Raw genomic sequence first — 21440 nt, 5'->3', positions numbered from 1 at the left:
TGGATGTTCTGTACCGAAGCATGCTTGTAACCGATCGAGCTTTTACTCAATAAGTGTAAAACAAAATTTTGTACATGATTGTAAATAAACTTTCATGGTGAGATATAAAGCTTCGGTTATTTTATATAATCAACGAACACTCAAGTTAAGTGGTGCATCAACCACCACAGCCTGTATTCATTTTTACTCGTCAGATTAGGAATAATGTCGCGCGGGCCGGATAGAACATTTCAGGGGGCCGCATCTGGCCCGCGGGCCGTAGTTTGCCCATCACTGGAATAGAGGATAGAAATTCCATAGCATTATAATATGTGTAGTAAAACCCAGAATTTTTATTACTTGGTTATATCATGCTTTTTCTTTGTCTCCCTACAAGTGCGATATAATGAGGGGCTACTGTATATGCAATTGAAAATTAGATATTAGAAGTTGAATTTTTTGTAGCCAGCTGCTTTTGAAATTATTTGCAAATACGGATGTGAAACATTTTTTAACAGTTGATGATAAAGCAATTGGTTGATAATTTTCAGAGTCATTTTTATCATCATCTTTATGAATTATACATAATTTAACAAAGTTCCAAGAATTTGACAAGGTTAAAGAATCATAAAATGAATTAAATAAGTTAAGATTTGCATCCCTATTGGAGGTAACAACTTTAGAAATTTTACTGAGATTAGGTCTAAATTTCCACCAGGTGACAAGTTAGGTCTCGTTTTATTTATTGAATCATTTAGTTTCTTTAGATTGAGAAATGGCAATCAGCAAAAGGTGGCATTTCGTCTTATTGCTGTATTTCTCTTAAATCTGTGTTTGTTTGGTGCATTTTGGAAAAAATATAACATCATGGATGCCATAGGAAATATCGACTTTGCTTGGCAAGAATTAACTGATAAATGCATGAACGAAGTGTGGAAGACGTTATGACTGAAGATATCCAAGAACAAGAAGAGCTTATAGTTATATCGTTAGGTGACCAAATTGTCCACCTAATTGATACAGCAAGACTAGGAGATGTAGATGACCAGAATATTGAGAAGTTATTGCAAGTTTCTGGTGAGAGCCTTACCAACGACAACCTTCAAGAACTGGCAGAACAAGGAATTTAAGTAGAACTGGAAAATAGTAATTTTGAAAACGAAGAACCCAAAGAATTTTTCTACAGATATCCTTAGTAAGAGTTTGGTAATGATAACCAAAATCGTTGATCAAATTGTAGCAAATGATCCAGACTTTGAAAGGAGTGCAAAAGCAAGACAAGGCATTTTGGATGCAATCTCTTGCTATCAACATTTGCTTAAGGAAAGAAAAATGTGACAAATGAAACTACATGACTTTATTGCAAAAAACAAGAATTTCAGAAGAACCAGGACCTTCATTGCAAAAAATGAACTTTAGATTTCTGTGTGCATATGTTTGTGTTATGTAACATATATTATTGTGCAAATTAATATAAAAATAAGTTAAAATTAAAGTAAAATTTGTTTATTTTTGATCGCATGTTCCCCTTTCCCTATTTACTCTGTTAAAATGACCACGTTTAGTGCTTTGTCGTCCATGAATGTATCACCTGTGTTAAGTGGGGTCTTACTGTGTATTAAAATACATTCTTTTACTCCTGTAATTTTTGACATTATCTGTTGGTTCTTTTCTAAATTGTAAAAGAGCTTTAATTTTCTTCTGTTTCAGTATATAATAATTAAATCATTTTAATTTAACTCAATTTAAAACCCATGGTTTTATACGAGGGATGATCAAAAACTAAGGTTACAAAGCCTGCAGTGAAAAGTGTACATTTTATTTCATACAACCAATACAGCCAACTGATAGTATATACATTAGGTTATTTTTCGACAAAGTCTCCATATCGGTTTAGGCACTTGTTACTTAATGTGATGAGTTTGAAAATTTCCTCCTGGTAAAAATCCTGTCCTTGCATGTTCAACCAAGTTATTGCGAAATGTTTCACTTCTTTGTCTGAAGCAAATTGTCATCCTGCTAGGTTCTCCTTCAAGTGTGAGGAAACAGGTGAAGTCACTTGGAGCGAGGTCTGGCTGTAGGGAGGCTGGTCGATGATGTCCCAGCGAAGCTGCTTCAACAGCACGGTGGCCTTCTGAACACCATTCTGCGACATGCTGATGAGACATTACAGTCTCTCCATAAACCTCTACCAGCTGCCAGTGAATTTCAGCTGTAGTTACATGTTTAGCCCACAGAAATTGAATAACTGAGCAGATTTCTTTGCGAGACCAGTTTTCCAAATGAGTTGCTATTTGTGTTTACCTACAACTAGTGCTGTAGGTGGCAGGTGGCTGAAACTCTGCACAGTTGCCAATCACATGTATTGGAATTACCACACACTTCTCATTTCTCTATAACAAATGAAACTCCAGGAATATCGGCCTTGTAACCTTAGTTTTTGATCAACTCTTGTAAATTCAGGTAACTTCTTTCTATCGTCCAATTACAATCTAACAAATTCTTTCATGGTTTTTTCTAGTTGAAGATACACCTCCTTCCTGTTATCCATTAACATTTCTGGAAAAGATTTAATTTTCTTAAATATTTTCAATTGAAGTTTCTGAATTTTATTTTTTGAAAAAATAAGGATTTGTAAGTAGTTTTGTGATAAAGTGAAGCCAGCAAACCTTGCAGATGTTAGAAAATGATTTGCTATATCACTGCTTGAAACTCTAAATCTAGTACAAACATAAGTCAAGCATTAATTTGGAACATACAATTAAATCTATAACTGATCTTCCATTATTTGTAACACAAGTAAATTCATATGGACAATCACTCTGTATATGACCATTTAATATATATGTAAGTCATGGATTTGCTTTAATAGTTCCAGATGTCTGTTATACTTTTTTACTTTTAGATTTATGACTGTTGAATATTAATTAATTTGTCTCATTATACCAACTACCTAATAATTGTGCTACTCTTGAATTAAAATCTCTTAAGATTAATATGTAAGAAGACTGCTATTTCTAGCAATCTAGCTGTTTAAATGTGTCTTTAATAGTTCTGAATGATCTGAAAGAATATATACAACATTATTAATTTATTGACTAGAAATTTCATTTTTTCTTGCTAATTTGTAATAATGTTAATATAAAATTATTGAAGCTTTGAATTTACTTTATGTTCCTAATTCTTTCCCAATTAATATACATTATCCTCCAGAAGGGTGACCATGTCCTGTTTTCTGGCCATATATTCATAACTAATTTTTAAAACTTTCACTGAAATGCAATCAGTTAATAAACAAAAAATGTCTTATCTTGTAGTCAGTTGCATGCACTCTATATCTGTTGTTTTATTTTTTAATCCTTGGCAGTTCAAATTCGTTACAACAACATTTAAATTTTTGAAGAATTAATAGAATTGTCATTCATCTTAGTTTCATTTATGTTTAAGTTATTGGATTTTGTAGAGATTAGTAAAAAATTATTGGCACTAACCAGTTTTTTCCATAAAACTAAGTAATTTTTGTATTGTTCAATACTAATTAATCATTGCAAAGTTTATCTTGTATACCTTATTTTTTTAAAGTTGTTATAGAAAAGAAGTGATTTCCTTATTTCATGAGAATTTTTAACAGGGCATCTTTTTTCAAGTCTTTAAACCCCAGAAAAGGTGATTTACATTCTAGGTCAGTGTTTCCCAACTTTTTTGGACTAGTGACACTGAATTTAATGAGATTCCTGCAACACACCATAATTTTTAAAATAAAAATGATTAAAGTTTAAAATAAATTATCAAAATTTTTATCAACAAAAATGAATTATAATACTGAAGTTGAACTTACCAAGACAAAAAGTCACAATTTTATAAATATACTATAAAAATGAAATGATTATTTGAATCAATGTGTAAAGAGCTAGTATGGAGCTTTCAGCTAGTATGGATCTTTCTAGTAAGTTGAAACATTTATAGAATCTACAAAAAGTTGTATGCTGGCATATGCATAGATGCAGGCAACTTTTGTGAGAAGGATAAGCTGATGCCACAAATTTTGCAATTGGCATTTTAGTGAATACCTCCTTCTACCTTCAGTTGCCCAGAGATGAAAGGTAAATCAAATTTTAAAAAAGAGCTTATTCAAAATTCTAAAAAAATATTTAATATTTTCATGACGTATCTGAGGCATTCTCCTGACAAATGTGTTGTCGCATATGGGTTGGAAAACACTGCTCTGGGTTAAGAATCATTTGTCATAGATAGATATTGCCATTTTTAATTTATTATAAGCAAATTGAAGAGCAACTGAGTGCCATTTTTGTGTATATACTCTAGTATTTATTGGATTTTAAAAAGTGTTTTTTTCATTACTGTAAATTGATGTCAGTTTAATTTTTAAAAATTTATACAATTGATAATATGATATAATACATGGCAGATACTGTGTGTTCATGTTATAATCATCAAATTTCTAAATGACATATATATTATTTAAATTTTTTATTATTAAAGAAAAACATTTGAAATAACACATTATTATGATATTCATAAAACACAACAATAAAACACAAAAAAAAACAAGTTTTGTATATAATTTTCTTTGGACAGTATTTATAAACAGTGATATATAAATATATATAAGAATTTATTAATCAGAAAATAAAATAAAAAATAATAAACAAAATTAGGATCAGGGCTGTGGTGTCGTGTAAAAAATCTACTGACTGATTCCGACTTGGACTTTGCCTTACCATCCAACTCCGACCAAAGGTGGACTTGTTACCAAAATAGATCTGAAAATTCTGATGTCATCACATGACCTCAGAATAAAATAATCAATAAAGAGTTCTAATAAAGATTGAAATAAAAAAGTTTCTACATTCTAAGCTAAAAGACTCCTCTAAGTAATGACACAGTCAATAATTCTTATTTTCTCAGCTGTTATATATAACAGGAGGAAAGTGTAGCGATCGGTCAAAAATGATCCCTCCCAAATTTTTATATTTTTGGACTCAGGACACTTTGAAATGTCGAGATATGTAAAAGATTCGGTTTTTTTCTGTATGTATGGATGTTAGACTGTGGGGGGTATGATTTTGTTCACCCTGTTTGAAGCATAATAACTTCTGTGGTTTTTAAATCGGAGTTGGATGGTTTAACACAGGAGTTATTAAGTTTCAAAGTGGTTGAACTAAATCAACCCCCATATACATTCTAACATCTTAGGTGAGGACATCATAACAGGTTTTACTATACTCTGACAAAAAGCTTAATTTTGAGGATAGAGACATGTTTTATTTTTAAAAAATTGTGAATACTAATAACAAGTAAAATATTTATTAACTTAGACCGCACTGGAGATATGACACATGACACCTTCTGTGTCTTCACCCTGTCAACCTTTAATTAAGAACCAAATTTTAATAGCATTAATGCCCCTTTATACACAAGCTACAGTGCCAAATTTAATTTCTTAAACTTTACCCATTCTGAGATATTGTTTAATATCTCAAAACAGAGAATAAAGAGATTAAACAAAATTAGATGCCAACACAGACACACATATGAATTTTCCCCCTTTAATTGACATTTTTTTGGGAGGTTCGAGAGGTCTCCAAACGTGTAGATTTGCAAAAGACATGGAGAGTCAAATTTCACATGATTCCAATACTTTTCCATTTTATATACATAACACATTGGGAGGTAAAAAGGAGTCGGAGTCGGCGGATTTTTTGACGACTGACTAAAACACCAAAACTCCACTACTCTGACTCTACAACTCTGATTAGGATAAATAAACTTGTACTTTCTGATTCACTTATAAAAAAAACTGTAAATTTTTTTATTGAATACCTTATTATTTTATTAATAATAATTTTAAATATATAATATAAAGCTATTGCTGTATAGAATAAATATTATATAATGAAAATTTGAAAAGATACATGATATTATATATCATTTCTTATAATATACCATTATCAATCAGTTACAGAAGTTTTTTTTATATAATTAAAAGGATGCAAAATAAATTTTGAAGTTTATTTTAACTTATATGTTTCAAAAACTAAATATTTAAAAATATTGTTTGAAATTTTTAAAATTAGTAATAAAACAATTGAAATAGGTGTTTTATTGTGTTTCTTAGGAAACTGATAAATTTCTAATATATAAAAAATTGAGATGATTGTGTCACAATAAATTTAGTACAAAACACCAGGAGAATTTTTTTCAGATGTTTATTGAGGGAAAGAGTACTGTATATTGTAAGATAGACATTGAATATTTTAAAGTTAATTTTTATTACTTTGATTGTATTCCGTGGTCCCCATAATACAAATTTGCATTTAATCTATTGCATGTCCTTAAGGATAGTCATCTCAATTTTTTATATCTTATAGAAGTTTATTTTTTAAATTACAAGAAATATATTTTTTTCCTTGGAGAAGTTTATTATTTAAATAAACAATAGACTGCTTAAATCAAATGATTTTTCTCTAAGTTATGAATAATGTATTTTTAGATTAAAATATAAATGAAAATAAATTTATTTAATTCATGAAATTCTATATTTATAATATATTATTGTTTTTAATAAATTATAAAATAATCATCATTTGGTATTAAATGAAATATAAATTTTTAATANCAACTCTGATTAGGATAAATAAACTTGTACTTTCTGATTCACTTATAAAAAAAACTGTAAATTTTTTTATTGAATACCTTATTATTTTATTAATAATAATTTTAAATATATAATATAAAGCTATTGCTGTATAGAATAAATATTATATAATGAAAATTTGAAAAGATACATGATATTATATATCATTTCTTATAATATACCATTATCAATCAGTTACAGAAGTTTTTTTTATATAATTAAAAGGATGCAAAATAAATTTTGAAGTTTATTTTAACTTATATGTTTCAAAAACTAAATATTTAAAAATATTGTTTGAAATTTTTAAAATTAGTAATAAAACAATTGAAATAGGTGTTTTATTGTGTTTCTTAGGAAACTGATAAATTTCTAATATATAAAAAATTGAGATGATTGTGTCACAATAAATTTAGTACAAAACACCAGGAGAATTTTTTTCAGATGTTTATTGAGGGAAAGAGTACTGTATATTGTAAGATAGACATTGAATATTTTAAAGTTAATTTTTATTACTTTGATTGTATTCCGTGGTCCCCATAATACAAATTTGCATTTAATCTATCGCATGTCCTTAAGGATAGTCATCTCAATTTTTTATATCTTATAGAAGTTTATTTTTTAAATTACAAGAAATATATTTTTTTCCTTGGAGAAGTTTATTATTTAAATAAACAATAGACTGCTTAAATCAAATGATTTTTCTCTAAGTTATGAATAATGTATTTTTAGATTAAAATATAAATGAAAATAAATTTATTTAATTCATGAAATTCTATATTTATAATATATTATTGTTTTTAATAAATTATAAAATAATCATCATTTGGTATTAAATGAAATATAAATTTTTAATAAGTTGCAAAGAAAAATATATAAGAAAAGTACATATGTTTTTCATAACAGTAATAATATATGGAGGAAAAGTAATCAAATATTATTTATATTGTAATAAAAGAATTGCATGTATTCTTATAAAAGTTTTTGTTTACAAAACTTTTAGAAGACATTTGTTTCTGTTTGAGTGCAGTAAGTAGATTTAGAATATAATTAGCAGATGAACCCAGTGTTGCCCAGGAAAAAAATAATAACAAAGATTAAGATTATTAGATTATTTCATACTTCTGTTCTATTTTATTATATATTATTTGATTTATATAAATACAAAGATTATCTTACATAACGGTTTATCACACCAAATAATTAATCTAACACATTTTAAAAATTCTTTCAATTGTGTACAGTAGAGGAATAAAGAGTTTGGTTATTTCAGCTTACCATTAAAATATTTATTGTGATATTCAGATAGTATGAAATGGCACAATTTCATTGGTCAAGTAGACACCAATTGAAAATATATTTAAAATTTTTTAAGATATATTTTTTCCCTAATGTTTACTCTAAGAAACTGTACCATTCACAGTCAAATATCAAATGGTAATCTTCCAACAAATCAAATTTCACAAAAAGTGGACCAAATATTTAGACTCGGTACCCTGGAAAACCACTTGAAACATATTTTGTGCTCATCAGTAACCTTGTATTATGTAATTTTCCAATTCCAATGCCACCATACCACTGGTCCGATAGAAAGACGGAACTGTTGCAGAATGCGCTTGAAGTAATTCGACCAAATTTAGTAATTGACTTCCTCCCTGAAGAGAGGATGGTCAATGACCACTAATTAATACCAGTCTACTATTAATCTTTGAAAAGTGATCCGTGCTGGACAGATTGTGATGGGCCCGCATGTGATTGAAGTTGATAACCTTAATGTCCAAAAGACTTCATATAAGACTTGTTTAAATCAAAAAATCTTGTAAAAATGTGAGAATAATTACTTGTATGTGATAATGAAGTGTTTAAATTTTGGCAACAAATTGTATAAACTACATGGAAAGTATGTTTTTGTAAATATTGTGTTTATAGAAAAATTATTGGGCTGCAATTTGAAAAAATTATAGGTCTACAATTTTTTCAAATTGCAGCCCAATAATTTTTCTATAAACTGTCTGTCTGTAATCCTTCTTTAATCTCAAGAAAGGAGTTAGATAGATAAAAGGCAAGGCCAAATGTTGAAAGCTGGGGACAGGAGGTCCAGAGTAAATATATACGAACTTTTAGTCCAAATCAGAAGTCACGTTACTTCAATTTAAAATTTTTTCCTGAATAGTATTAAATAGATGACTGGCACAACTTTATGGCTAACAGGTAAAATATGATGTACAGGGGCAAGAATTGAGAACATTGTGACAATAAATAATTGCTCATTAGAATTGGTTTGATTCATTTGGTTACAGCAATGTGACACATGAGCAATCTGCTGAGGGGAATGCATCCCTGGAAGACTTATTGGAAGCTGAGCCCTATTTAGGTGTTACTAACTTGAAGGAAACCCGGAAAACAAGTGACCAACCTGTTGACAATGCTCAAACCCACAACTAACTGACTAACTACCATTGTTCGGCTTTATCCACTTGGCTACTGGAAAGCATTTTTTAGAATTAAGAATGCACTGTTCAAAAATGAAAAAACCCAAGTCATTAGATGTGGAAAATTAAATACTTATAAACTTTTCACAGGGTAATACTTTCAATTCCACACAGGCAAGTACTATGTGCTACCTGTTGCAGTATGGTGTAAAGGCTCATCTATTTCTCACTATATCATTGTCGCAATAATTAAGTGAATATAATACATATTTTTTAAAATTATATATATATATTTTTCAAATTACATTTAGTTTATTATTTTTAAAATTTTGGCCAATAGATGGTGCTACGTGTAAATCAGCAAATTGAATTTTAGATAGAAACTAATTGATTTACAGAAATCCAATAGATATTTTGGGGTGGAATGCAAGACATTATCTAAGAAGCATGTGAACATAACTGCTGAGTTCTGTAGCACTTGGTCAAATGATCTAGGAGTGTGTAGCGAAGAAACAAACATCCTCACTTATATATATAGATTAAACTCAGTTTTTTAGTTTCTAATTTTTAATTTACCTAGCTTATAATTTGAAGGGGAAGTTTAAGTATTTTTTCATTTGTTTAGTGGAATAACAAACAGTTTTGCTAAAAATAACATTATGACATGTTAGTTTAAATGCATTGCAATAGTCCATTTTTATAATTATTATGCTGGTTGTAATATTTACGTTAGAGGTTTCTTTTTAGACAAATAAGACTTTTGATTTTAGTTTTTAGTTACTGTATACGACAGTGGTTCACAAACTTTTTTGATTCTAGGCACCATTGCTAAATGCAGATTTTCCCAAGGCGCCCTATGTCAAATTCTAACAAGTACATTAAATTTTAACATTATAAAAATTTTATAACATTTCATGACACCCCTGTGAGGGAGCCGTGGCGCACACTTTGGGAATCACTGGTATATGCTGTTCGTTTTCAATATATTTTCAAGAAGCTTATTATAATCACAACAAATAAAATTCAATTCAATTCAATTTCAATTCAATTTATTTACGGAGGCATAAATGCATACCTTGGCTCCTCACAACAAATACAATGAGCAAACAGTAATTACTAGCTGAATTATCATACTTATTTAGTTCATAAACTAATTTTATAAACAGATATTTATATTCAGCACACTAATCATCAGGAAGAATAATATATTATATTTTTAGTTGTTTAACTCTTGCTATGATATATTTTTAAAACGTTAGGTTAGTTGCATGAATGACATAATTTTCCAGTAAAATTTGAACTGTGAAAAAGCTTACTTATGAAGGTGATGAATCCAGGATTCATATTACCTTCATCCCATACTTCCTTCTATTTGATCAGATATTTCTTTTGATACATGCATTATGCAAATAGAATAACAAATATCTGATTTAACTGGAAGACAATAGTCATTCATGTGACTATGTTCCTACTCATTCTATAGTTACTTTTGTCAGGGCAATATTTTTATTATTATTTGTAGGGTTTCATTTTGTCTTTTAGTAAGTATTTAAAGTTGATTGTCAAATTAGTACTGATCCTAATCAGTTGGTTGGATGAATCGAATGTTGGCAGTTTTGGACATGAAGGGAAGATTGACTTTAAATTAATATGAAAACTTAGTCTATCTATTTATGACAGTTTTTCAGAACTAAAAGTATCATCATCAGATTCAAATGAGGATTCTAATAATGCAGACAAAAGCAAAAATAATTTTAATTTTGGGAAAGATATGAATAAATGGAGTAAAATAAAATCCTTGTCTAAAGTTCATACTAAATCTTATAATAATTTTTCTTGTTTAATAGAACCAAAAGGACTTTCAAAAAATTCTAAATCTGATATCAATTGCTTGTAATATTTCTCAATAATCCAATTACTCTGTTCTTATTTTCTATTTGGAATTTTTTTCTAAATGGATATTATTATAGATAGATGAATAATAAATTATAGATCACTTTTCAATGAAACAAATTAAATTTAATATTTTAAATGTAAAATATACATGACCCCATGACCAAATGTGCCACAAAATTACTAGTATTACTAGTAAATGAAGCTATTTCTGTTTTGCATTAAATACATAATAAAGACTTTCTGCATAATTGGAAAAAAAGACAATTTGATTAGGCACATTTAAAACCCAGAAATTTTAATATCATATTTATCAAGTTTAATTTATTTTGTTATATTCTAAATTGTTGTCAAGTAATAATGCTTTCAGGCAAAAGTTTATGAGAACACCTAATTGAATAATTTAGATATATCATTATGTATACATATTTATTTTAATATATCGCTTTTCATTTAACCCTAGATAACTAAACTTAATTCTCAGTTACATTATAACTACACATTTGTCAAGCAGACTATGCATTAAAAAACGTTAATATCAACAAAATTGTGTAATAAAAATAGGAACTTGTTACATGGCAGAAAAGTATGATTAAGTAGGAACTAAATAAGAACAAAATATTTAGGAAATAAGATTACACACAGTTGCTACATATGTTAACATTATGGGAGCCGCAAATTGCATTCTTGCATTTCATGCAATGGTGTTTTGTCATTCTATGAGCTTTCGATGGACATAAATAGCATATTTTATGTGGATTTGACACAGTATGAGTAGGAGCTTCTACACTGGGCATATCACCTAGAACAGGGATGATGAACCTATGGCACACATGCCCAAAGTGGCACGTAAGGGAAAATCATCTGGCACGTAATGTATCATACGATTTCTGTCTTTTTCGATCATCTTTTCGGTTTATTATCTGATCATCCTTTTTTCAATCAGCTTTTTTACATTTATTCTAATTAAAGTGTATTCGTTTAATTTCTTTAAATGTCATTATTCTAAGTCTGAAACTTTGGCACTCATAAACATCTTTAAAGCTAAATATGCTTACAATATGGCACGCGAACACAAAAAGGTTTGCCATCCCTGACCTAGAATATCCTGTATCATGGTTCTGATATCACGCCTCAAAGGCACCGTCTGTAACCACTGTTGTAGCTGGGACTCCATGAGTTGGTCTCCCATCTTCATAAAGAAATCCTGCCGAGACATAGATAGTTGTTGATTGCCAGGTTTAGCATATTATGAAACATAGGTTTAGCATATTATAAAACACACATAGTGGTCACCTTTTGGTTTTTCTGTTGTTGTTCATATTTGAACACATTTGATCTACTGTGTTTACCACACCCTTTGTACTATTATAACAGTGTATTATTTGTTGGTTTTCCTGTATTTTCATCGATGTTAGGTTGATTGTGAATAGTCGACAAAACCTAAACAACTTTATTTGACTTGGCTTTGTACGAAACTAATGTCTTATTGCCGTCATAACAAAATATTGAAGTACCAACAGCGCATGATTTAGAATTTTTTAATTTTTCAGGAATTTCTCTTTTGTTACTTCTAAGATTGCCAACTAAGGTCAAATTATAAGGTGACTTCAATAGTTCATCCTCCAAAGATATAGATGTGAACCAGTTATCCATAGTAATGTTACAGTTGGTTCCATGTAAAACAGATGTTATTTCCTTTATGAAAAATGTAGCCAATGGTTTATTCTGAGGATCAATACCTTTTCCCAAATACGGAATGGCATTTATCATGCACTTACTTTTTACATCTGCTGCCATAACAATATACATAAGGTACATGCCTCTGCAACAAAGTTACGTAGAAACTAAACTTTTGTCGAGCAGACTATGGGATGGCCGTAAGTCAATTTCTAATTGATGTGTGAACTCAGTTGCATCACACACTGCACTGTTTATTCAAATTATTAAGGTAGAAAAAGAATGACTGGCAGGAAGCGCGGGAAAGTTTGTGAATTTCACTTTCGAGCAGAGGTGCGTCGTCGTGTGGACGAATGATTAGTTATCTAGGGTTAATAACAAAAGATTACAATTATTTTATAATCCATTATTAATTTTTAATTTATGTAAATTAATTTAGTCATTGATTTATATTTATTTTATTTATGACTGTTAGTTGTGCTTTATATCTGAAACATACAATTTTTTCATCTCTTTAAGGAACACAATCATTTTTAGATGTACTATCTTTATGCAATATTTTGCAATATTTTTTAACGTTACTTAGAAAATAAAAATTATATTATTGATAAGAATAAATTAAAGTAGACAAATGAGCATGACTCTAAGTAATTTTTCCAATAATGAATTCTGATTTGCCTCAAAGTATAAATTTCTTATAATAATCACAGTATAATAAATGAATTGCTTATTTTATTTATTTGTTTTTATTCATTTGGTTTAAGCAGCTTATTTGACATATGAAATAAAGATAAGAAGAAAAAATTGTTTTAAACAGTTTTAAGAATACAAAGTTGAAGCTTATAAAACGATTTTCCTATATTATATTTTAATCAAAAATGGAATGAGTTATTAAAATATAAATTATTGTAATGAAATTTTATTTTTAAAAAATTCAAGTTGTTTTGGACATCTGTTATAAATTGAGTTAAGTTTTACAAATTTTAATGGTTATTTTTTAAAAAATTTAAATAATCACAATTGAAAATTAAGATGCTACATTTATCTTTTCTAACTTTCAAACTTTAATTTATTATAACCATAAAATATATTATAATAAGTTAAGTCAATAGTGCTCTTTTATAAATGAATATAAATTTTTGCATAAGATTGTTATCTTACTTACATATAGTTCCCGGAGAACCAAGGCAGGTAAAAGTATCTGCTGTAAATAGTACATCAATAAATGTCAGATGGAAACCACCTTCGAATAAAGATCGAAATGGATTAATTCGTGGATATCAGATTCATGTACAAGAAGTGACCAAAGAGGGTGATTTAGTAAATGAACCTCGAAGATATGATGTAGCTAATGAGGATGCTGAAGAATATAATGTTACTGGACTACAGCCAGATACAGAATATTCTATACAAGTAGCTGCTGTTACTAGAAAAGGTGATGGCACACGGAGCAGAGTGAAGACTGTTAGAACATTGGGTGGTGGTAGGTAATGCATTTAGTAATAATATGCAGTATATAAAATATTTTAATAGGGATGAAATACTGAAGTTTTGATTAAATAATGTGGAAGACTATTTCTTGATAATTTTTTTCCCTTACATTTAATCATCCCCCAAAGATATAGATGTGAACCAGTTATCCATAGTAATGTTACAGTTGGTTCCATGTAAAACAGATGTTATTTCCTTTATGAAAAATGTAGCCAATGGTTTATTCTGAGGATCAATACCTTTTCCCAAATACGGAATGGCATTTATCATGCACTTACTTTTTACATCTGCTGCCATAACAATATACATAAGGTACATGCCTCTGCAACAAAGTTACATAGAAACTAAACTTTCGTCGAGCAGACTATGGGATGGCCGTAAGTCAATTTCTAATTGATGTGTGAACTCAGTTGCATCACACACTGCACTGTTTATTCAAATTNACCAGAAAAAATTTTTAACATCAAACTTCATAATTAGTTAGTTTAAGCCAATTGATAAAATGAAAAAAATGAATAAAAAAATAAAAAAGAATGAAGAATGAATAAAACATTCTATTAATAATATAATACTATATTTTAAAACATTATATTCAGATTATTTCAAATAATCTGCAATAAATATTTAGTATATGATGGTAGTATTTTTTCATATTAAATTAAAAGAGTTTAAGTAGTATATTAATGTAATTTTAATAATTATTAAAGAAATTAATACATTTGATAGTTGTACTAAGAACATTTTTATGTAAAATAATCTATTTTTAATAAATTGAAAAAGTTAATAAAAATCTTAATCTGAATCTGTAATTTAATTATAATTTTATGGCTTGAAGATCAAAAATCAATATAATTTATTATTACTATTATTACAAAGTACCTACACGTCCAGAATTAACAGTTCAGTTGATGCAAGATGATCCAAATGTAATAGTTCAAGTTCAATGGTCTAGACCATCACATGTGTATGGTCCATTATTGATGTATAGACTTCGATATGGTCGAACTGATAGAGATGTTAGAGAGGAAACAGAAATTAACCCATTAGATCATCATGCTACCATTTCTGATTTAGGTTTGTACATTATTATCCTAATAAATTATGATATAATTTTTAGTAAAGGAATTAATATTCCATCAAATATAAAATTATTTATAGACCGTGGTGCAAAATATGAATTTAGACTGGCAGGAAGAAATAATATTGGATGGGGACAAGATGCTGTTGTTTTTCTTGAAACACCTGAAGGAGGTATATTATTAGTAAACTTTATTCTGTATTTTAAGTATTCTTTATGTAGTTTTGGATATTTGGATATCTATAACAATTTATTAAATAAAACTGTGCTTTTTAAAATTCTTTTATTATATCGTAATTTAAATTTTATTAGCTCCTACTGCTCCACCTCAAAATTTCAGTTATCGACTTCAAAGTCCAACAACAATTGTGATTACTTGGGGACCACCATTATTACAATATAGAAATGGACAAATAACTCATTATGGATTACATTTTCATAAATCATCAGATCAATCTCCAATTGAATATAATACTACTGAAACACGAAAAGTTTATAGGTAAAGTTCTATGCTCTGTTTCATAAATTAATGTGATGTAGACTAATGATTTATAAACTAAATATATTTTAACAGTGATTTATGATTGTAAATAATACTTTATATACAGTATAAGTATCCATAATAGTGTTTGTTTTGTTACTTAGCAAAATACAGATGATGGAAATGATCTATTGGTATAAAACTAAAATATTTTACAATGTATATGAAATTTGATGTTTTTATAGATTCAGCCATAAATAAATTTAGTTCTGTCAGTTAAAGATTTTAAAAATTATAAAATTAAATTGAAAAAAATCATATATGACTCTAAGAAAAATGAAAAAAACATTGAAACCTCAAGATATTCTAATTCTTCATTTATATGTAACATTTTTAAGCTTCAACAAGTGTATTAGAATAGCATTTGTTTCTAATAGATTGGTAATTTTTTTTTTGTTATCAAATTACATTAGCAGCAAGAATTGAAATCTATTTGTTTTCATTATAAATAGTTGTTCCCTGTACAATCTGACTTCCAGAAATCAAAATCATTTTTGACTTGATTTATATAGTTCTGCTAAGTATAGCAATCCTAATAATAGATAAATGAATTTTGTTGAAATGGAAACATTATCTATTGATGTTGGAAATTGTTTTAGACTGTTCAAATTTTTATGGTTTTGAAATATTTCAAATATATGCAACTGTTTGGATTTGTTCATTTTCACTTTCTAAAAAGTGAATATGAAGAATAAATTTATAATACCAAAAGGAAAAATAAAATAATATGTTAAATCAAAAATGTATGTAGAATATGTTCAATAGTTACACAAGAATAGATAGAGCACAGAATTGTCCAAAATATTAAAAAAAAAAGTTTATTTACCCTTGAACTTAATGTTAAATTAAATCAAAGCTACAGACAGAAAAGTAAATATTAGTTAACATTATAAAATAACTAAACTTTTAATAATATATTATTGTAATTTTGAATACAGTGTGAGCTTGTTGTTTGTATATGCTAAAGCAGATTGTGNTCTATTGATGTTGGAAATTGTTTTAGACTGTTCAAATTTTTATGGTTTTGAAATATTTCAAATATATGCAACTGTTTGGATTTGTTCATTTTCACTTTCTAAAAAGTGAATATGAAGAATAAATTTATAATACCAAAAGGAAAAATAAAATAATATGTTAAATCAAAAATGTATGTAGAATATGTTCAATAGTTACACAAGAATAGATAGAGCACAGAATTGTCCAAAATATTAAAAAAAAAAGTTTATTTACCCTTGAACTTAATGTTAAATTAAATCAAAGCTACAGACAGAAAAGTAAATATTAGTTAACATTATAAAATAACTAAACTTTTAATAATATATTATTGTAATTTTGAATACAGTGTGAGCTTGTTGTTTGTATATGCTAAAGCAGATTGTGTTAAAAATTTAATATTTTCAAAAGCAAAAATATTATTTAGTAACATGTAATTTATTCAGTACTAGCAGACCCCGCCACGTGTTGTTGTGGCTCAAAATGTATCTATTATAAATGTATAACACTTCCCCCATGGGGGGGGAATTTTTCGAAAAATCCCTTCTTAGTGTACATTCTCTTGACATACCATATTAAAACGCAATCAAAAACGCAAAAAGACTGCATCTAAAATAGTATAAATAGAAGCAGAGTTCTTTATGGTAAGGCTTAATCCTGTCCATCTCCCCCGAGTGGGGGGAATTTTGACATGTATATTATATAAAAACACGTGCGTATTTCGAATGCAGCATTGTGTCAAAATTTCAAAGGAATCGGTAGGAACAAACGAACATTACATTTTTATTTATATAGATAGATAGAAGATGATCTGCTTTAGTTCATCCTCACAGAAAAGTATAATGCCTCACAGCAAAACAAACTTAGGTCATCATACTCGTAGCGCCATCTGTTGAACATAAAAGCCTTAACCCTAGATGATATCTTTTAATTTATATGAATGTTTAACGGAATAATAAACAGACTATGTCCACCCTGAAGTTTCATTCTAAATATTGGTGAAAGAATTTTTGAAATCAGATGAGTAGTTTCGGAGATTATCCCTTACATCCAAACTTACAAACATTACCTCTTTATAATATTAGTATAGATAAATATAAAGACCATATTTCAGTTTTTATTCATTTTTCCTTAAATTTTAAAGTTAAATTTGAAATAAAGCATATCTCAAAATAGGTCTGTGATTTTATAACTTGTTAAATAAGTTTTATTTCTGGTAACTTAAGATTGGATTGCATTATTGATTATAATTTAGTATGTGATACCTCTGGGATAATTTTATTTATAATTTTTTATTCTGTATAAAAACATATAAAATTTTTTATGATGTTTTATTTAGCAAATAAAAAATTAAGAGTGAAGTTAGAATTTAAAATATTTATCACTTTGAAATAATCTTAATATATTGAAATGTCGGTATAATGAACACCAGTTTAACAAAATTTTTGGTATAACACAAATGTATCTTGAATCCCTACCAATTTCCTATTCAGCTCAATGCAGAAATGTTTTAGCTTAGTGAATACCATTATATTGAAAATTTCATTTTAACATAATAAAAATTCTGTCCATTACAAAAGAATAGTTTCATTATAACAAAATCTATAAATGCATAAATCATACATTAATAATAAACAATCAGACAACATTAATTTTAATCTTTAGTTATGGTTTTGTTTTGATGCTATAGTTTATTTCTTTTTAATTAAGTTTACAAGAAAAAAATGGAGAAAAACGAAAAATGAAAGCAGTTTTCTTTGGAAGAGAACAATTCATTTTTGCATGTTATTTAATAATTTATTAAACAAAAAGATGTGCCTGATGACCTGCTGGAATGTTGTGTCAAAGTACTGAATTTTATCAAAAAAAACTTTGATTAAAGAAACAACACACACAAAAATTAGACTACAGTAAGACACTGTTTAATGCAGGGGATGCATTCCTAGACAACAAAGCACTAAGCAAAACAGCATTAAACGAGGTCATTTTAACATAGAGTAAATAGGAATAGGGGAACACGTGATCAAAAATAAACAAATTTTACTTTAATTTTAACTTATTTTTATATTAATTTGCACAACAATATATGTTACAGAACACACAAACATATCCACACAGAAATCTAAAGTTCATTTTTTGTGATGAAGGTCCTGGCTTTTCTGAAATTCTTGTTCTTTTGCAATAAAGTTGTGAAGTTTCATTTGTCGCTTTTTTCTTTCCTTAAGCAAATGTTGGTAGCAGAAGATCGCATCTAAATCCAGTTTTGCTTTTGCACTACTTTCAAAATCTGGATCATTCGCTACAATTTGATCAATGATTTCGGTTATCTTACCAAACTTTTACTAAGGAAATCTGTAGAGAAATTTTTTGGGTTCTTCGTTTTCAGAATCTCTATTTTCCGGTTCCACATGAATTTCATGTTCTGCCAGTTCTTGAAAGTTGTCGTAAGGCTCTCATCAGAAACCTGCTGTAACTCCTCAATATCCTGCTCATCTATATCTCCTAGTCCTGCTATATCGACTAGGCTGAGTTTGGTCAACCTAATGATACAGCGATAGGCTCTTCTTGTTGAGAATTCTTGGATACCTTCAGCCATAACTTCTTCCACACTTTGTTCATGCATTTATCAGTTAATTCGTGTCAAGCGAAGTTGATACTGCCTATGGCATCCATATTATATTTTTTCCGAAATTGCACCAAACAAACATAGATTTAAAGAAAGTACACCTTTTTGCCACTTTTTGCTGATTGGTTTGTGTTCACAAATAATTGTATTATGTACGAATCAATGAAATGCCACGATAATTTGAATCAGCATAGAATTTTGAGCTTTTTTTAGGCTTTGAGCAGACTGTGTTATATCAAATCAGCATTAAGCAAGGCAGCGTTAAGTGGGGTCTTACTGTACTTTTAACAGAAAATAATGGCTTCAAGTAGACATAACAGAGAGGCAGGATTCCAACTAATCGGAACTACTATAGCATTATTTTAGTCATTTGCTTATGATATTTTTTGATAATTGTTTTATTACAGATTAATTTTTGTTCTATATTTAATGTAACTTACACTGAAAATGTGAAATTTGGTTCCATATTAATACTAATAGATAAATTACATTTAAAACTTTCTTACTTTAATATGTGATTTATTTTATTTTATTTTTTATTATCAATAAATTTCTTTTATCCTTGCATTTTTGACTGTATTTTGATATAATGAAATTTGAGTATAATTAAAATATTTTGATGGTTCCTTCAATTTTGTTATACAAATATTTCACTGTATATTCATTTTCTCTTTTGTATTTTGCAGTTCATTGGATGAAAACACAGAATATGTTTTTAGAGTCCGAGCTTACACAGCAAAAGGACCAGGACCTTGGAGCAACCGTTTAAACTTAAATACTCCTGGTGATGTACCACCAGCTCCGACAAATGTTCAAGCAATGGCAACATCAGAACAGTCAGTAGAAGTTTGGTGGGATGAAGTTCCTTACTTTCTTGATATATTAGGCTATCAGGTAAAATTTTAATATATTTTACAGTTTAAATAGAATATTCTCTTCTATTAATATTTTACTTTAAATTTATTAAATAAAAACTTTGTGTATGGAACTATGACAGAGATCACCAGTACACCTCTTTTAAAATGAAGGGAAGTGAGCAGAATTAAAAATACTAAAAATTTTGATAAGTAAATCAGGTACACATTATGCTCATATTTACATTTTCATTTCAAATAAGTTTTCATTTTCAGTTACACATTTATCAATATGTCATAGTGATCTATGTAGCCATGTCCTATGAAGTTCTTTAATTAAGCAAGAGATTTTGATTGAATAATTGTTAAAATCAGTTTGGCAACAGTTAAATATGATTATTATGCCAACATTTTTATTATGTTTTGCCTAAATTGATAGTATGCTAATAAAAATATTTTTAACAAAAAAAATGAAAATAACGAAGTATCTTCATTGAGCTGCAATTTGAAAAAATTGTAGACCATAAATACCATAAATTCTCACTGTCACCTGTCTGTCTTTCCTTAATCTCAAGACCAGATACCTTAGGGACAGGAGGCCCCCAATTACTATATATGAACATTGATGCAAGTCATGTTATATGAAAAGCTGGAAGTCATGTTATTTCAATTCAAAATTTTCCTCTGAAAGGAGTTAATAAGTGATCAGCATGATTCTGTTATTAAAGGAAAAGTATGATGTACAGGGACAAGGCACTACAGTACTAATTTGAAGTGGAGAGCATATATTTTAAGTGAAATAAATTAAAAATATGATTAAAAATTGCAGTCTGGCAGCATTGTAACAACGCCACAATAAACAATTGCTTATTCTGTATCATTTTTCTGTATCACTTTCAAGAACATTTTATGAGCAGTGGAGGTGTTTACAGAAAAAATGTTCAAGATAAACTCAAAAAAAACGAAAAACAATTTTAATACAGGTATACCTCATTTTACATTGGTAACTGGTTCCAGGAGAGGCAACTTAAGTTGAAAAATGATGCAAGTTGAATTTATTTGTCTCCAAATTTACTAGTCACTAGGATAAACCACAAATAACCATTCCCAGTTCTGTATTTTATTTATAAATGCATTTTTAATAATATATGGTTAATAAGAATCTATTTTAAGCTTACAAACAAATAAATTTTAGTTTTTAATATAGTACAGAAAAAA

The 21440-nt window shown here is 28.3% G+C and overlaps 1 protein-coding gene across 6 annotated transcripts in view; it reads left to right on the top strand.

Moving 5' to 3' along the window:
* Positions 1-21440, top strand: part of LOC111612472 (tyrosine-protein phosphatase Lar-like) — a 260256-nt gene that overhangs the window by 225280 nt on the left and 13536 nt on the right. For all 6 annotated transcript variants that reach the window (XM_023353704.1, XM_023353691.1, XM_023353696.1 and 3 more), the window contains 5 exons: positions 13811-14122; positions 15007-15204; positions 15289-15381; positions 15521-15707; positions 20055-20262. In XM_023353704.1, the coding sequence (XP_023209472.1) occupies positions 13811-14122; positions 15007-15204; positions 15289-15381; positions 15521-15707; positions 20055-20262 (998 nt within the window). The remainder of the gene's footprint in view (positions 1-13810; positions 14123-15006; positions 15205-15288; positions 15382-15520; positions 15708-20054; positions 20263-21440) is intronic.

Source organism: Centruroides sculpturatus, unplaced genomic scaffold (assembly GCF_000671375.1).
Source record: "Centruroides sculpturatus isolate CEXI.00-Female unplaced genomic scaffold, Cexi_2.0 scaffold3, whole genome shotgun sequence".
Taxonomy (NCBI): Eukaryota; Metazoa; Arthropoda; class Arachnida; order Scorpiones; family Buthidae; genus Centruroides; species Centruroides sculpturatus.
The sequence above is the reverse complement of the archived record's forward strand: the minus strand, read 5'-3'. Positions and strand labels throughout refer to the sequence as shown.